The sequence below is a fragment of the Schistocerca americana genome, chromosome 3 (assembly GCF_021461395.2).
Source record: "Schistocerca americana isolate TAMUIC-IGC-003095 chromosome 3, iqSchAmer2.1, whole genome shotgun sequence".
Taxonomy (NCBI): domain Eukaryota; kingdom Metazoa; phylum Arthropoda; class Insecta; order Orthoptera; family Acrididae; genus Schistocerca; species Schistocerca americana.
The window spans coordinates 618,936,516-618,953,627 of record NC_060121.1 but is presented as its reverse complement, the minus strand read 5'-3'; the positions used below and the strand labels follow the sequence as shown (position 1 = coordinate 618,953,627).

General features: G+C 42.6%; 1 protein-coding gene across 3 annotated transcripts in view; it reads left to right on the top strand.

The window, feature by feature from the left end:
• Positions 1–3,736: 3,736 nt before the first annotated feature.
• Positions 3,737–17,112, top strand: part of LOC124605796 (selenocysteine lyase-like) — a 165,528-nt gene continuing 152,152 nt past the window's right edge. Inside the window, exons 1-2 of one of the 3 annotated variants that reach the window (XM_047137691.1) lie at positions 3,737–3,837; positions 4,353–4,575. In XM_047137691.1, coding sequence (XP_046993647.1) covers positions 4,354–4,575 — 222 coding nt within the window. In that variant the 5' untranslated portion in view covers positions 3,737–3,837; position 4,353. Of the gene's footprint in view, positions 3,942–4,102; positions 4,258–4,352; positions 4,576–17,112 lie in introns of those variants that run through there. The other 2 variants (XM_047137690.1, XM_047137689.1) reach the window with 2 other exon arrangements.

The following is a 17,112-nucleotide window of genomic DNA, read 5'->3' as shown; positions in this document are numbered from 1 at the left end:
ACTGTTTGTTGCGCAAAAATCTTATAACATATCAGATACGGGCGTAAAAAATGATCTTGTTTATGAACTACAGAATATGATTAGACTTTCAAAAAATGAAAATCTTTACATACTTTACTGCACACGCAAAGAAATAAAACGCAAAAATTACCAAACCTTGCAACCAATACTACACATAAGTCACACCATCTACAGTAGCTCCTAATAACACTCAATAAAATCGACATACCAAGAGTGACGGTAACAGGAGTGTTGCAGAAACATCGAAAAGGAAAACATAAAAGTGGCTACATAAAAAGAAACTTACCGCATATGAAATTCCAAGATGGAGGCTGACAAGAACGAAATAAGGTCATAACGAGAAATAATAATGTTAGAAGCTCAAACTGTAACGAAAGAAGCAAAATCCAGAATAAGAAATGAAAAAACAATAAGAAACACAAACTGCCAGGAACGAATGAGGTATCACCCAAATCAGTTCTTCCCTATCACTTGCCCTCAATCAGACGCAAAATTTTAAAATAATAAAAAAATGAAACCACGAGTCAATCACATAAGCCCATTGGTAAAGACACAGCAATACCCCTCGGCCCACCATTGTAACCAGAAAATATTAAAACGACAGAAAACCTCCCTCCAGAGAAACCAAAAAAGTAGCACTCGCACAATACAGTAAATGCAACGTAAAACAAGAAAAAACTGTAAGATCCACCAACACGTAACTAACAAAACGAGGATTGTACATTTTGCTGACTATTTCCATAAATGCAGAAGATAAACAATAAGCTTTAGGAAACTCTTCCTCCAACAATATTCATCTAAATGGCCTTGCAACACTGAAATCCTACTCTTTCCCCTCCCAAAACAGATTTTACAGTCCTCCAATATCCCTCGATAGTATTAGTAATGCGCCCATCTTATAATCTTTAAACTGAATATTGTGATTCACGACCAAATGATGATATTCCCTTTCACCCAACCCCTTCTACGAAGCAAACCCATCTGACATGACTAACAGAACCTTCTTCCACATATTCTTCTATTAAAGATGTCAAGACTTCCTTTGTCCGATTTCGTACAACCCTAAATACAACATCAGCACAATCTCCTCCAGAAACTACTACTCGAAAACCCAAAGCCCAACAACCTCGTGGCCCCTTTCGTACTTTCTCTTTCCAAAATGTGACTCATCATTTCAGCTCTAGCCCCTGGCCCCCCATTGACCCCCTATACTTTATAAATTCCCTGCAAACTTCTCTACAAAACGAGAACAAGTCGACTACACTACCACACGAAACGCCTTCTTCGTGCGTAACAAATTTGCAGGAATATTCATAGCAAAAATAGTAGGTCAGCATGACAATTACTTCTAAATTCAGCCTCGATCTTTCGAACCACGTCCCCCTGCGTATGGATCTTCATATGTTATTTTTTCTGCAGCTCCACATGTATTCGTCGGAAGTTCGTGATAATGCAACATTCGAAAAAACCATATAATTTCCGCAGACACTGCACTTGCAAAATTCAGCAATGACGCCCAATGATTGCAAAAATTTTATAGTTGATTTACGGTCACTCAATTTCAGAGGCGGAATTTTCGCAGTAAAAACAACTGACTCATCCATAACGAACAGCGTGAGGAATCAAGACCTTATAAACCACGACTACTTTCATTCACAAAAGATGCCGAAAACAAATTACGAGATGAAAACAAAACAATCCACATTGAATTTTTAATATCCGTGCGTAACGAGCAAATCCAGAGAAATCATTTAACGTCCATGGACAGCAATCTGAGGCACAAACAAAATAACATCACACATTACATCATTGCTCAAAGCTGACGGGTGGTATCGGACACTAGAAATGACTCCTCTCTATGCTATTTGTGCAAGCCCTTGTGGATAATGATCTAAACTCAATATTGTGATTTACTACGAGAGGCTGATAGCCCCTTACCCCTAAATCCCTATATGAAGAAAACCCGTCTGAAATTACAGTGGGACCCGCTGGAACGTGATCTTCAGTTAAGCTGACTAAAACTTCCTTCTTTCGATTGGGTACTACTTTGAACACTACATCGTCACACTGATGACCTGAAACTACTGCCCTCCAAACCCATAATCCCACCGGAAGTTCCCCCTTGTTGTACTACCTTTTGCCAAAATGCGACTTATCAATTTCGACCATAACACCCCCCCCCCCCCCCCCCAACAGCCACCTATATTTCATGCATTCCCTACAAACTTCCCTACAAAAAGAGTACCAATCCACAACTGTAAGCTTACTCACACGATATTCGTGGACACACAGCCACACAGGATATCCCCAAAACCAACAGTACGTGGTTTTCATAATGTCTCTCAAGGCGAACTTAGATTTTTCGAACTACGTACCTTGTCTAATGGACCGCCACAACCGATCTTTGCTGCAGCGCCGTACGAATAAGTCGTGAGTACGGCGACGAGATACACTGTGGGAAGGCTTATATTGGGCAGACAATCCGGACCATTCAGGACCGATGTGTTGAGCATCAGCGGCACACACGGCTGCTTCAACCTGAGAAGTCTGCAGTGGCGGAGCACTGTCTCACCGAAGGACACAGAATGCTCTATGACAAGACACAAATGGTTGCCCCTGCTTCTCGCTATTGGGACTGTGTTTTAAAAGAATCTATAGAGATTCGTTTATCTGACAATATTCTTAATAGAGACAAGGGCTATCTTTTAGGTAAGACTTGGGACCCGGTGTTATCTGGCATCAAAAAACAACGGTCTGTGTTTCGATCGTCGGAATAAAAAGTTTTTTAATTTTTTAGTTTTTAATTTTTGACAGCGATATCTCGATTTCGCCTATTTCCACCACTTGCGGCGCGGTATGTTTACTGCGCTAGAGGGCAGTTACGGCACCTTCTCGCGCACGCGTTGTGGGTCTTCTGCTGGCCTATATAGGGGCCGCAGCTTGCGCTAGGAAGTCAGTTCCGGCGAGTTCGTGCACCAGCACTCTCACCTGAAGATGGCGGCCAGATGGACCGCGGAAATATTGTGTCATGAAGACATTATGATCCGGCTGCATACCCGAGAAGAATATTATCAATTATTACGCCGGGAAACCCTTCTTAGCCACAGCGCGTAATTATGTTCGCCGCACTCACGACATCGAACCTACTCAGCAATTAGACCACACATTTGCAAAAAACAAATCGTAGCCAACTCGTCTTCGCCCATAGCCTCTCGTAAATCATCATGGTTCATCGCAACTGATAAATCCATACCTACAAACGAAAATGAGATTCTAAAAATTTTCCTAAAATAAGAAACTAATAGTCCAAATTACCTCAATATCACTACGAATGAAATTAAGTACCGAATTAATTAGAAACAACCAATAAATGCACACGAAGAATATTTTCAGCAATATGAAACGATCTCCTTTAAAATCAGATTCAATTATTTTAATGTACAATGATACCGCTTATCCGGAACTCAGAACTGTTTTTTATCTATGGCTCGAAGTGAAGACATTACTATCTATGAGCAATGTATGGACCCGAGACACAGCCCGAGATGAAAGCATATGCGAATAGAAATGAAAAAAAAAAGAAGTCATAAAACAGAAGCTATTATACACGGAATTGCTTATGTGGAAGTACATAAGTAATCCACCATTTTGAAGCACAAAGTAGGCTAGAATGGAAAAGCTTTCGAACAAGGCCGCGTTTCGAGCCGTGGTAATAATTTAATCTATTACGACAGCAATTGCGTTGGCAGCACTGGCAACCACTGGTGCGTGGGTTTGAACTGTCACACGCAAACAAAATCAAAATCAGCTAAAGAAGTAAGTTATGTATTAAAAGTGTAATTGAAATTTGTCGAAATATAGTTACATCTTACTTGGATTTCACTGAAACTGACTGATCGGAAGACACGACCGTGAAACAGGTGATATAGTCTTAATTGCCGAGTCATTAACACGCAATTCACTGAAATTCTTACACAATGAAAATTGTTGATATGAGTGATTTGAAGAGTGTCATGCTGCTGTTGAGTTATTATATGTTCTGTGTAAGTGGATCTTGAAGGAAACATGGTTCTGAACTGTTGTCTCGCATTCTACGTAAAGGAAAATGCTACTGCCGGTTCATTGACAGTGAATAACGACGCAGACGAAAGATAGAAATTCAAGAATTTACTGTTTAACAACATTGAACATTATTGCATCCTCAAAATCGTCATATCCAGTTGCTGTGTGTGCCATGTAGGGCCTATTTGTGCTTATCGGAAATATTATGTTATTGCTTTGTTAATTAACACAAAGGGTTGTTTTTGTATTGCCACATATTGTGCTTTCAGGATGAATGACATAATTTACATGGACTACAATGCCACGACACCAGTAGCCCCTGAGGTGGTACGTAAAATAACAGATAGCCTCCGAAATGTGTGGGCTAATCCAAGTTCTTCATATCCAGAAGGAATAGCTGCAAAAACAGCTTTGCAATCAGCCAGAAAAGATATAGCTTTGCTCCTTAATTGTGAAGCAGATAACATTGTTTTTACATCTGGTGGTACAGAGGTATGTGAGATCCTAAATACCTTATTCTCTCTGCTGCATAAATGTGTTACCTGTATGCTCAGTTGGAATTGTTTGCTTGCTGTGGCAAACATTTCATCAGATTTATGGTCATTTTATAGTATGCAAGTAGTTGTGAAACAAGTAGGCCCAAGTGATAACGAAAAGGCTCAAGTAGATACAGGTAACTCATTTTAATGTATCAGTATCTGGGAAAAACATTTTTATTTTTGCTGTGAATAAAACAAACAAATTTATATTGCCCAGAAATAAACTAGATTAACCTTTTAATAGTAAGTAAAATTTTTTGTATGTTTAAATAATTAGAGTTGTTCACATGAAATAATAGAAACTGAATGCTTAAACAGAAAGGAAAGACACCTAGATCCATTGGCAGCCAGAATGTACTTACTACAGTTAGTTACACAGTGGATATCACACCTGCCAAGTGCTGTATTCAAGCATTAGGCAGTTGTTAGCTTTTGTGATGATAAAACAGAAGAAACTTTTTACATTCTTGAAGTTGAAAAACAGTTGCTTTCCTCAAATTATGTTGCTAATTGTTGAGCATTTTTAATATAAATGTGAAAGCCTTCTGAAATAATGTGTTATTAATTAATCGGTTCATGCATAAAAACTACTACATACCACAGGACCCATAATCACTCAGGCTAATTACAACACAACAAAGGAGTAAACAAAAAGAACTATCGATATCAATTTACATATCTCAACATGCCCCATTAAATTGACATTGACACTCGGTATGACCCCCCCGCATGAACCATGGACCTTGCCGTTGGTGGGGAGGCTTGCGTGCCTCAGCGATACAGATAGCCGTACCGTAGGTGCAACCACAACGGAGGGGTATCTGTTGAGAGGCCAGACAAACGTGTGGTTCCTGAAGAGGGGCAGCAGCCTTTTCAGTAGTTGCAAGGGCAACAGTCTGGATGATTGACTGATCTGGCCTTGTAACAATAACCAAAACGGCCTTGCTGTGCTGGCACTGCGAACGGCTGAAAGCAAGGGGAAACGACGGTCGTAATTTTTCCCGAGGGCATGCAGCTTTACTGTATGATTCAATGATGATGGCGTCCTCTTGGGTAAAATATTGCGGAGGTAAAATAGTCCCCCATTCGGATCTCCGGGCAGGGACTACTCAAGAGGATGTCGTTAGCAGGAGAAAGAAAACTGGCGTTCTACGGATCGGAGCGTGGAATGTCAGATCCCTTAATCGGGCAGGTAGGTTAGAAAATTTAAAAAGGGAAATGGATAGGTTGAAGTTAGATATAGTGGGAATTAGTGAAGTTCGGTGGCAGGAGGAACAAGACTTTTGGTCAGGTGACTACAGGGTTATAAACACAAAATCAAATAGGGGTAATGCAGGAGTAGGTTTAATAACGAATAGGAAAATAGGAATGCGGGTATGCTACTACAAACAACATAGTGAACGCATTATTGTGGCCAAGATAGATACGAAACCCACACCTGCTACAGTGGTACAAGTTTATATGCCAACTAGCTCTGCAGATGATGAACAAATTGAAGAGATGTATGATGAAATAAAAGAAATTATACAGATTGTGAAGGGAGACGAAAATTTAATAGTCATGGCTGGCTGGAATTCGAGTGTAGGAAAAGGGAGAGAAGGAAACATAGTAGGTGAATATGGATTGGGGCTAAGAAATGAAAGAGGAAGCCGCCTGGTAGAATTTTGCACAGAGCACAACATAATCATAGCTAACACTTGGTTTAAGAATCATGAAATAAGGTTGTATACATGGAAGAACCCTGGAGATACTAAAAGGTATCAGATAGATTATATAATGGTAAGACAGAGATTTAGGAACCAGGTTTTAAATTGTAAGACATTTCCAGGGGCAGATGTGGACTCTGACCACAATCTATTGGTTATGACCTGTAGATTAAAACTGAAGAAACTGCAAAAAGGTGGGAATTTAAGGAGATGGGACCTGGATAAACTGAAAGAACCAGAGGTTGTACAGAGTGTCAGGGAGAGCATAAGGGAACACCTGACAGGAATGGGGGAAAGAAATACAGTAGAAGAAGAATGGGTAGCTCTGAGGGATGAAGTAGTGAAGGCAGCAGAGGATCAAGTAGGTAAAAAGACGAGGGCTAGTAGAAATCCTTGGGTAACAGAAGAAATATTGAATTTAATTGATGAAAGGAGAAAATATAAAATTGCAGTAAATGAAGCAGGCAAAAAGGAATACAAACGTCTCAAAAGTGAGATCGACAGGAAGTGCAAAATGGCTAAGCAGGGATGGCTAGAGGACAAATGTAAGGATGTAGAGGCCTATCTCACTAGGGGTAAGATAGATACTGCCTACAGGAAAATTAGAGAGACCTTTGGAGATAACAGAACGACTTGTATGAATACCAAGAGGTCAGATGGAAACCCAGTTCTAAGCAAAGAAGGGAAAGCAGAAAGGTGGAAGGAGTATATAGAGGGTCTATACAAGGGCGATGTACTTGAGGACAATATTATGGAAATGAAAGAGGATGTAGATGAAGATGAAATGGGAGATACGATACTGCGTGAAGAGTTTGACAGAGCACTGAAAGACCTGAGTCGAAACAAGGCCCCCGGAGTAGACAACATTCCACTGGAACTACTGACGGTCTTGGGAGAGCCAGTCCTGACAAAACTCTACCATCTGGTGAGCAAGATGTATGAAACAGGCGAAATACCCTCAGACTTCAAGAAGAATATAATAATTCCAATCCCAAAGAAAGCAGGTGTTGACAGATGTGAAAATTACCGAACTATCAGTTTAATAAGTCACAGATGCAAAATACTAACACGAATTCTTTACAGACGAATGGAAAAACTGGTAGAAGCCGACCTCGGGGAAGATCAGTTTGGATTCCGTAGAAACACTGGAACACGTGAGGCAATACTCACCTTACGATTAATCTTAGAAGAAAGATTAAGGAAAGGCAAACCTACTTTTCTAGCATTTGTAGACTTAGAGAAAGCTTTTGACATTGTTGACTGGAATACTCTCTTTCAAATTCTGAAGGTGGCAGGGTTAAAATAGAGGGAGCGAAAGGCTATTTACAACTTGTACAGAAACCAGATGGCAGTTATAAGAGTTGAGGGGCGTGAAAGGGAAGCAGTGGTTGGGAAAGGAGTGAGACAGGGTTGTAGCCTCTCCCCGATGTTGTTCAATCTGTATATTGAGCAAGCAGTAAAGGAAACAAAAGAAAAATTTGGAGTAGGTATTAAAATTCATGGAGAAGAAATAAAAACTTTGAGGTTTGCCGATGACATTGTAATTCTGTCAGAGACAGCAAAGGACTTGGAAGAGCAGTTGAATGGAATGGACAGTGTCTTGAAAGGAGGATATAAGATGAACATCAACAAAAGCAAAACAAGGATAATGGAATGTAATCTAATTAAGTCGGGTGATGCTGAAGGAATTAGTTTAGGAAATGAGACACTTAAAGTAGTAAAGGAGTTTTGCTATTAGGGGAGCAAAATAACTGATGATGGTCGAAGTAGAGAGGATATAAAATGTAGACTGGCAATGGCAAGGAAAGCGTTTCTGAAGAAGAGAAATTTGTTAACATCGAGTATAGATTTAAGTGTCAGGAAGTCATTTCTGAAAGTATTTGTATGGAGTGTAGCCATGTATGGAAGTGAAACATGGACGATAAATAGTTTAGACAAGAAGAGAATAGAAGCTTTCGAAATGTGGTGCTACGGAAGAATGCTGAAGATTAGATGGGTAGATCACATAACTAATGAGGAAGTATTGAATAGGATTGGGGAGAAGAGAAGTTTGTGGCACAACTTGACCAGAAGAAGGGATCGGTTGGTAGGACATGTTCTGAGGCATCAAGGGATCACCAATTTAGTATTGGAGGGCAGCGTGGAGGGTAAAAATCGTAGAGGGAGACCAAGAGATGAATACACTAAGCAGATTCAGAAGGATGTAGGTTGCAGTAGGTACTGGGAGATGAAAGAGCTTGCACAGGATAGAGTAGCATGGAGAGTTGCATCAAACCAGTCTCAGGACTGAAGACCACAACAACAACAACTCGGTATGAAATCAAAATTTACAGTCACTCTTCCACTTATTTCACAAGGCCACAGCTTCTTACACGTTTCATGTCTGGCATTACAAAGTGGTTTTTTGAAAGCACCAGCTGACGTTTTCTCAGAAGGAAGATTTTCAGCACAACAACATCTGCTAATAAAGTGCTTACCTTATTCGAACACTGTTTTCCCCCAAAACTTACCAGGGTTAGAGCAAAGTCTACAAAGAAGCCATGGGTTACTCAAGGAATAGAGGTATCGTGTAAAACAAACAGAAAACTGTATCTGTCAATCCGAAACAGTTCCAATGTTGATGCTATAGCACATTACAAGAAATACTGCAAAATATTAGACTGTAATACAGACGTCAAAGCAAATATATTACAAGAAAAAGATAGTCATATCAGATAACAAAATGAAGACAATATGGGATATAGTGAAGGAGGAGACTGGTAGAACCAGACATGAAGAGGAACAAATAGCGTTAAGAGTAAATGATACATTGGTGACAGATGTGTATTGTGTTGCAGAACTTTTTAACAAACATTTTATAACTGGTACTGAAAAGATGGGGTTGTCAGGTTCGGTAGATGCTGCTATGGAATACCTCAGACCAGACATTTCAAGTAACTTCCATAATACGAATTTGACCGTCACTACCCCAGCAGAAAAAATGTCCATCATAAAATCTTTAAAATCAAAAACATCTAGTGGGTATGATGAAATATCAACAAAGTTAATTAAAGAATGTGATTCTGAGCTAAGTAAATTATTAAGCTATCTGTGTAACCAGTCGTTTATAAGTGGAATGTATCCTGAATGGTTGAAATATGCTGAAGTTAAGCTACTGTTTAAGAAGGGAGATAAAGAAATAGCATCAAATTTCCGTCCAATTTCACTGTTGCCAGCATTCTCAAAAATTTTAGAAAAAGCAATGTACAATCGGCTTTATAACGATCTTATCTCAAATAACATACTGTGAAAGTCACAGTTTGGATTTCTAAAGGGTTCTGTTATTGAGAAGGCTATCTACACTTACAGCAAAAACGTGCTTAATTCATTAGACAAAAAACTGCAGGGAACTGGTATATTTTGTGATCTGTCAAAGGCATTTGACTGTGTAAATCACAATATCCTTTTAAGTAAATTAGAATATCATAGTGCAACAGGAAATGCTGCAAAATGGTTCAAATCTTATATCTCTGGCAGGAAACAAAGGGTGTTATTAGGAAAGAGACATGTATCAAGCTCTGGTATCATCGAACTGGGAACTAATTACATGTGGGGTCCCACAAGGTTGCATTTTGGGGCCTTTACGTTTTCTTGTGTATATCAATGACCTTTCATCAGTAACATTACCAGATGCCAAGTTTGTTTTGTTTGCCGATGATACAAACATTGCAATAAATAGCAAATCAAGTGTAGTCTTAGAAAGATCAGCTAATAAAATATTTGTGGGCATTAATAACTGTTTCCTAACCAATTCTTTGTCACTAAACTTTGTAAAAAAACACTACATGCAGTTCAGAACTTGTGAGGGGTGTCCCACGAGTATATGCCTAACGTACGATGACAAGCAGATAGAAGAAGTGGACAGTGTTAAATTCTTGGGATTACAGCTTGATAATAAATTCAACTGGGAGGAGCACACCACAGAACTGCTGAAGCGTCTTAACAAATCTCTGTTTGCAATGCGAATTTTGTCAGTCATAGGGGATATAAAAATGAAAAAGCTGGCATACTATGCTTACTTTCATTCCATAATGTCATATGGGATTATTTTTTGGGGTAATTCATCAAGCCAAGCTAAAGTTTTCCGGGCACAAAAACGTGCAGTAAGAGTAATATGTGGTGTGAACTCAAGAACATCCTGCAGAAGCCTGTTTAGGGAACTAGGGATACTAACTACTGCTTCCCAATATATTTATTCCTTAATGAAATTTGTCATTAAAAATATATCACTTTTTCAAACCAACAGCTCAATTCATGGAATCAATACTAGAAATAAGAATAATCTCCACAAGTCACTTAGCCTTGTACAAAAAGGTGTGCATTATTCAGGAACACACATTTTCAATAACTTGCCAGCAGCCATAAAAAGCTTAACAGCCAATGAAATTCAGTTTAAGAGAAGCCTAAAGGATTCATTGGTGGCCAACTCCTTCTACTCCAAGGATGAATTTCTCAGTAAAACCAAAAGCATTCCACATGGGAAAAATATATTAAAAAAAAAGATGCTGTGACTTACCAAACGGGAAAGCGCTGGTAGATAGACACAATAAAAAACACAAAAACACACACAAATATCAAGCTTTCACTCCTGGGATTGGAATGACTCCTTACCCTCTCCCTTAAAACCCACATCCTTTCGTCTTTCCCTCTCCTTCCCTCTTTCCTGTGAAGCAACCGTGGGTTGCGAAAGCTTGATATTTGTGTTTGTGTGTTTTTTATTGTGTCTATCTACCAGCGCTTATTTAACTTACCAAACGAAAGCGTTGGTATGTTCATAGACACACAAACACACACACAAAATTCAAGCTTTCGCAACCAATGGTTGCTTCGTCATTAAAGAGGGAAGGAGAGGGAAAGACAAAAGGATGTGGGTTTAAGGGAGAGGTTAAGGAGTCATTCCAATCCCGGGAGTGGAAAGACTTACCTTAGGGGGAAAAAGGGACAGGTATACACTCGCTCGCGCGCGCACACACACTCACACACACATCCATCCGCACATATACAGACACAGGCAGACATATGTAAGGGCAAAGAGTTTGGGCAGAGATGTCAGTCGAGGCGGAAGTACAGAGGCAAAGATGTTGTTGAGTGACAAGTGATGTACGAGGGGCGGCAATTTGAAATTAGCGGAGGTTGAGGCCTGGTGGGTAACAGGAAGAGAGGATATATTGAAGGGCAAGTTCCCATCTCCGGAGTTCTGATAGGTTGGTGGCAGTGGGAAGTATCCAGATCACCCGGATGGTGTAACACTGTGCCAAGATGTGCTGGCCATGCACCAAGGCATGTTTAGCCCCAGAGTGATCCTCATTACCAACAAACACTGCCTGTGTCCGTTCATGCGAATGGACAGTTTGTTGCTGGTCATTCCCACATAGAAGGCTTCACAGTGTAGGCAGATCAGTTGGTAAATCACGTGGTCCGTGGGTGCTTTCACACGTGGCTCTGCCTTTGATCGTGTACACCTTCGAGGTTACAGGTGGGAGGGTTCATGGGACAGGTTTTACACTGGGGGCAGTTACAAGGGTAGGAGCCATAGGGTAGGGAAGGTGGTTTGGGGATTTCATAGGGATGAACCAGGAGGTTACGAAGGTTAGGTGGACGGCGGAAAGACACTCTTGGTGGAGTGGGGAGGATTTTGTGAAGGATGGATCTCATTTCAGGGCAGGATTTGAGCAAGTCGTATCCCTGCTGGAGAGCCACATTCAGAGTGTGATCCAGTCCCGGAAAGTATCCTGTCGCAAGTGGGGCACTTTTTGGGTTCTTCTGTGGGAGGTTCTGGGTTTGAGGGGATGAGGAAGTGGCTCTGGTTATTTGCTTCTGTACCAGGTTGGAAGGGTAGTTGCAGGATGCGAAAGCTGTTTTCAGGTTGTTGGTGTAATGATTCAGGGATTCAGGACTGGAGCAGATTCGTTTGCCACGAATACCTAAGCTGTAGGGAAGGGACCATTTGATATGGAATGGGTGGCAGCTGTCATAATGGAGCTACTGTTGCTTGTTGGTGGGTTTGATGTGGACGGATGTGTGAAGCTGGCCATTGGACAGATTGAGGTCAATGTCAAGGAAAGTGGCATGGGATTTGGAGTAGGACCAGGTGAATCTGATGGAACCAAAGGAGTTGAGGTTGGAGAGGAAATTCTGGAGTTGTTCTTCACTGTGAGTCCAGATCATGAAGATGTCATCAATAAATCTGTGCCAAACTTTGGGTTGCCAGGCTTGGGTGACCAAGAAGGCTTCCTCTAAGCGACCCATAAATAGGTTGCTGTACGAGGGGGCCATCCTGGTACCCATGGCTGTTCCCTTTAATTGTTGGTATGTCTGGCCTTCAAAAGTGAAGTAGTTGTGAGTTAGGATGAAGCTGGCTAAGGTAATGAGGAAAGAGGTTTTAGGTAGGGTGGCAGGTGATTGGTGTGAAAGGAAGTGTTCCATTGCAGTGAGGCTCTGGACGTGCGGGATATTTGTGTATAGGGAAGTGGCATCAATGGTTATAATGATGGTTTCTCGGGGTAACAGACTGGGTAAGGATTCCAGGCGTTTAAGAAAGTGGTTGGTGTCTTTGATGAAGGATGGGAGACTGCATGTAATGGGTTGAAGGTGTTGATCTACGTAGGCAGAGATACATTCTGTGGGGGCTTGGTAACCAATTACAATGGGGCGGCCGGAATGTTTGGGTTTGTGAATTTTAGGAAGTAGGTAGAAGGCAGGAGTGCGGGGTGTCGGTGGGGTCAGGAGGTTGATGGAGTCAGGTGAAAGGTTGTGTAGGGGGCCTAAGGTTCTGAGGATTCCTTGAAGCTCCGCCTGGACATCAGGAATGGGATTACCTTGGCAAACTTTGTATGTAGTGTTGTCTGAAAGCTGACATAGTCCCTCAGCCACATACTCCCGATGATCAAGTACCACGGTTGTGGAACCTTTGTCAGCCGGAAGAATGACGATGGATCGGTCAGCTTTCAGATCACGGGTAGCCCGGGCTTCAGCTGTGGTAATGTTGAGAGTAGTATTAAGGTTTTTCAAGAAAGATTGAGAGGCAATGCTGGAAGTGAGAAATTCCTGGAAAGTTTGGAGAGGGTGATTTTGAGGAAGAGGAGGTGGGTCCCGCTGTGACGGAGGACGGAACTGTTCCAGGCAGGGTTCAATTTGGATAGTGTCTTGAAGAGGGCAGTTTGGTTAAATCTGGGAGTGGGGCTGAAGGTGAGGCCTTTGGATAGGACAGAGGTTTCGGATTGGGAGAGAGGTTTGGAGGAAAGGTTAACTACTGAATTGGGGTGTTGTGGTTCCAGATTGTGTTGACTAGAATTATAAGGTTTTGGGGGAGTGGAGCTGGAAATGGGAGATTGAGTAGATGGGAGAGTATATATATATATATTTCTGTCCAAATTCTTTGCCTTTACATATGTCTGCTTGTGTCTGTATATGTGCAGATGGATATGTGTGTGTACGCGAGTGTATACCTGTCCTTTTTTCCCCCTAAGGTAAGTCTTTCCGCTCCCGGGATTGGAATGACTCCTTACCCTCTCCCTTAAAACCCACATCCTTTCATCTTTCCCTCTCCTTCCCTCTTTCCTGATGAAGCAACTGTTGGTTGCAAAAGCTTGAATTTTGTGTGTATGTTTGTGTTTGTTTGTGTGTCTATCAACATACCAATGCTTTCGTTTGGTAAGCAAAAAAGATGCATTCGTCTATGATGAAGAAGGTGAACTAATTGCCAACACATTGCCTAATAGTGGAATCTGTTGTCTGAGTACAACTGAAATTAAACAGTGCTACTATACAGAGATAGTGGATTCTTTTGGCATCACAGGATAGGACATATGAATTGCAAAAGTATGCTGAAGTTGTCAAAGTTTTCGATGGAACTAAATTAAGATACTCTGATTAAGGATCCCTATGAGTTGTGCATCATGGAAAACACTTTCCGGAGTACGTCATCATCTTCCGCTGTCTCCTGTCCTCTTTTGTTTCCATGACAGTATTGGATTCCTCTGTGACCAATAGCCAGCACGGTAGCCAGCCTGTTGTGGTGGGGCCATCATGTACCCGTTTGGTGATAACCCCCTGACAACACAGGGATCGCACTGCTGATGCCTGAGCTGTAAACTCCCCGTGTATGCCCAGGAGTAGATACCTGTCTTCATGGGGCATCTGGACCCCAGCAATGGCCATCATGCCAGTTGACCTTTGCTATGGCTGGCTGGCACCCGTGGGGGGAGCCCCTGAGCGTAATGGGTGACATTAGGGCAGATGACCCACAATGAAGCGGATTAAGTTATCTTTTGCTAGTGAGCAAACAGCATCAGCAGTCTCTAAGAAGGGAAAGATTGAATACAATGCTGACAGATATGACCCTAAATCATTTCCCTCTCTTGCTACACCATGGGAGGAGCGTAGGGCTACAGAAAGAAGAGAGCCATATTCACCTCGGTTTTTAGTCTGTGACATTAAACCATACATCTCTCTCCCTATGCGGTGCTTTAAGTGCTGGAAATTCAGGCACATGCCTTCTCGCTGCACTTCCACAGCCCAATGTCGAGACTGCGGACGTCCACTGCACCAAGATACTCCATGTGCGCCTCCTCCCATTTGTATCATCTGTGGAGAGCACCACTCTCCCTGCTCGCCAGAATGCACAGTACTCCCAAAGGAGTGGAAAATCATGGAGTACAAGACTCCAGACCGGTTCACTTACCAAGAGGCTAAGCATAAATTTGAAAGATTACACCACATTTGGTTGACGTCCATGTATGCTGTAGCTACTTCACCAACACGGTCCCAAGTGCCAGTAGTTCCACAGTCTGTGCCATGAACAGTGAGCCCTCCGAGCCGCCAGAATACATCTGCCCCCTTGGCAGCAGGGGGAAGATCTTTCATTGCTCCCAAAGCACCTACTTTGGGAGCAATAGCAATACCCCCTCAAACGCAGGGGCCATCGGTTCCCTCCCCTCGTGCAGAAGGGGTTCCTTGGGACTCTCTCTTCCAAGGTCTCCACTAATGCCAAAGCGGACACTCGCTAGTGGCTAAAGGAGCCAAAAGCTGCTGGACGAAGAGCTTCATGGTCTTCCTCCGTGCCTGAAGCTACTTCAGAGAAGTCCTAGCAGCAAGACCCTAAAGAGAAGCGAGAGGGCAAGCAAACAAAGAAGAAGACTGCTAAGAAACAGGACCCTTTGGTGGCTCCAACACTATCGCTCCCTACTGATTTTGCATCTGAGGAAGAGGTGGAGATTTTAGTGTCCCCTGAGGATCTGGATCTCACTGATGCCTCATCCGCAATACGAATGGATACCAGCACTCAGTCGGTGGCAGCAGGTGACCCCGAGGCAATAAGTGCCTCCTTGCATGCTTCATGCCTTCCCAGCCTCATGATAACGTCATACTCCAGTGGAATTGCTGCGGTTTTTTCCACCACCTGACTGAGCTACGGCAACTCGTAAGTTTTACACCTGCTTTCTGCATTGCCCTCCAGGTAACCTGGTTCCTGGCAATGCAGACCCCTGCCCTCTGCAGCTATAGGGGATATTACAAGATTCTTAGTGACTAGAATAGAGTCTCAGGTGGAATTTGCATCTGCGTCCTGAACTTGGTTTGTACTGAACCTGTGCCCCTTTGAAGCTGTGGCTGTCAGGGTAAGGACAACCCAGAAAATCACTGTCTGCAATGTGTAACTTCCTCCAGATGGTGCAGTACCCCTGAACATATTGGGTGCCCTGATTCATCAACTCCCTAAAGCTTTCTTACTTTCGGGAAATTTTAACACCCATAACCCCTTGTGGAGTGGCACCATGCTTACTGGCCGAGGTAAAGATGTCGAAAATTTACTGTCTCAACTTGACCTCTGCCTCCTAAATACTGTGGCCCCCACACATTTCAGTGTGGCTCATAGTAGTTACTCACCCATTCATTTATCACTTTGCAGCCCAGGACTTCTCCCATCTGTCCACTGGAGCACCCACAATGACTTGTGTGATAGTGACCCTTTCCTCATCTTCCTGTCACTCTCCTGGTGTCATACCCACAGATTGCTACCCATATCGGCTTTAAACAAGGCAGACTGGGAAGCTTCCACCTCTGCTGTCACTGCTGAATCTCCCCCACATAGTGACATTGATGTGGTGGTTGAGAGAGTCACCAAGACGATCGTTTCTGTGGCAGAAAATGTGATCCCTCGTTCCTTAGGGTGCCCCCGGCAAAAGACAGTACCTTGGAGGTTGCCAGAAATTGCTGAGGCCCTTAGAGCATAGGCGGGCTCTACAGTGACGTAAGTGGTACACTTTCCTGAAGCACTTAATAACTTTTAAATGGCCCCATGCCCGCATTCGTCAACTTATAAAAAGATGGAAACAGGAGAGTTGGGAGAGGTATGTGTCGACCACTGGCTGCCATACGTCAGCTTCCCAAGTGTGGACAAAGATCAGACATGTTGTTGGGTACCAGACCACAACAGGTGTCCCTGGCATTAACATCAATGGCTTGATATCTACCAATGCCCACGTCTTTGCCGAGCACTGTGCTCAAGCCTCTGCATCGGAGAATTAACCCCCAGCCTTTCACACCCTCAAACGGCGGATGGAAGGGAAATCCTCTCATTCACTACACATGACAGTGAACCCTATAATGCCCCATTCACAGAGTGGAAGCTCCTCAGCGGCCTTGCACATTGACCCAACACAGCTCCTGGGCCAGATTGGATCCACAGTCAGATGGTTAAACATCTCTCGTCTGACTACAAGTGACATCTCCTTGTCATCTTCAAC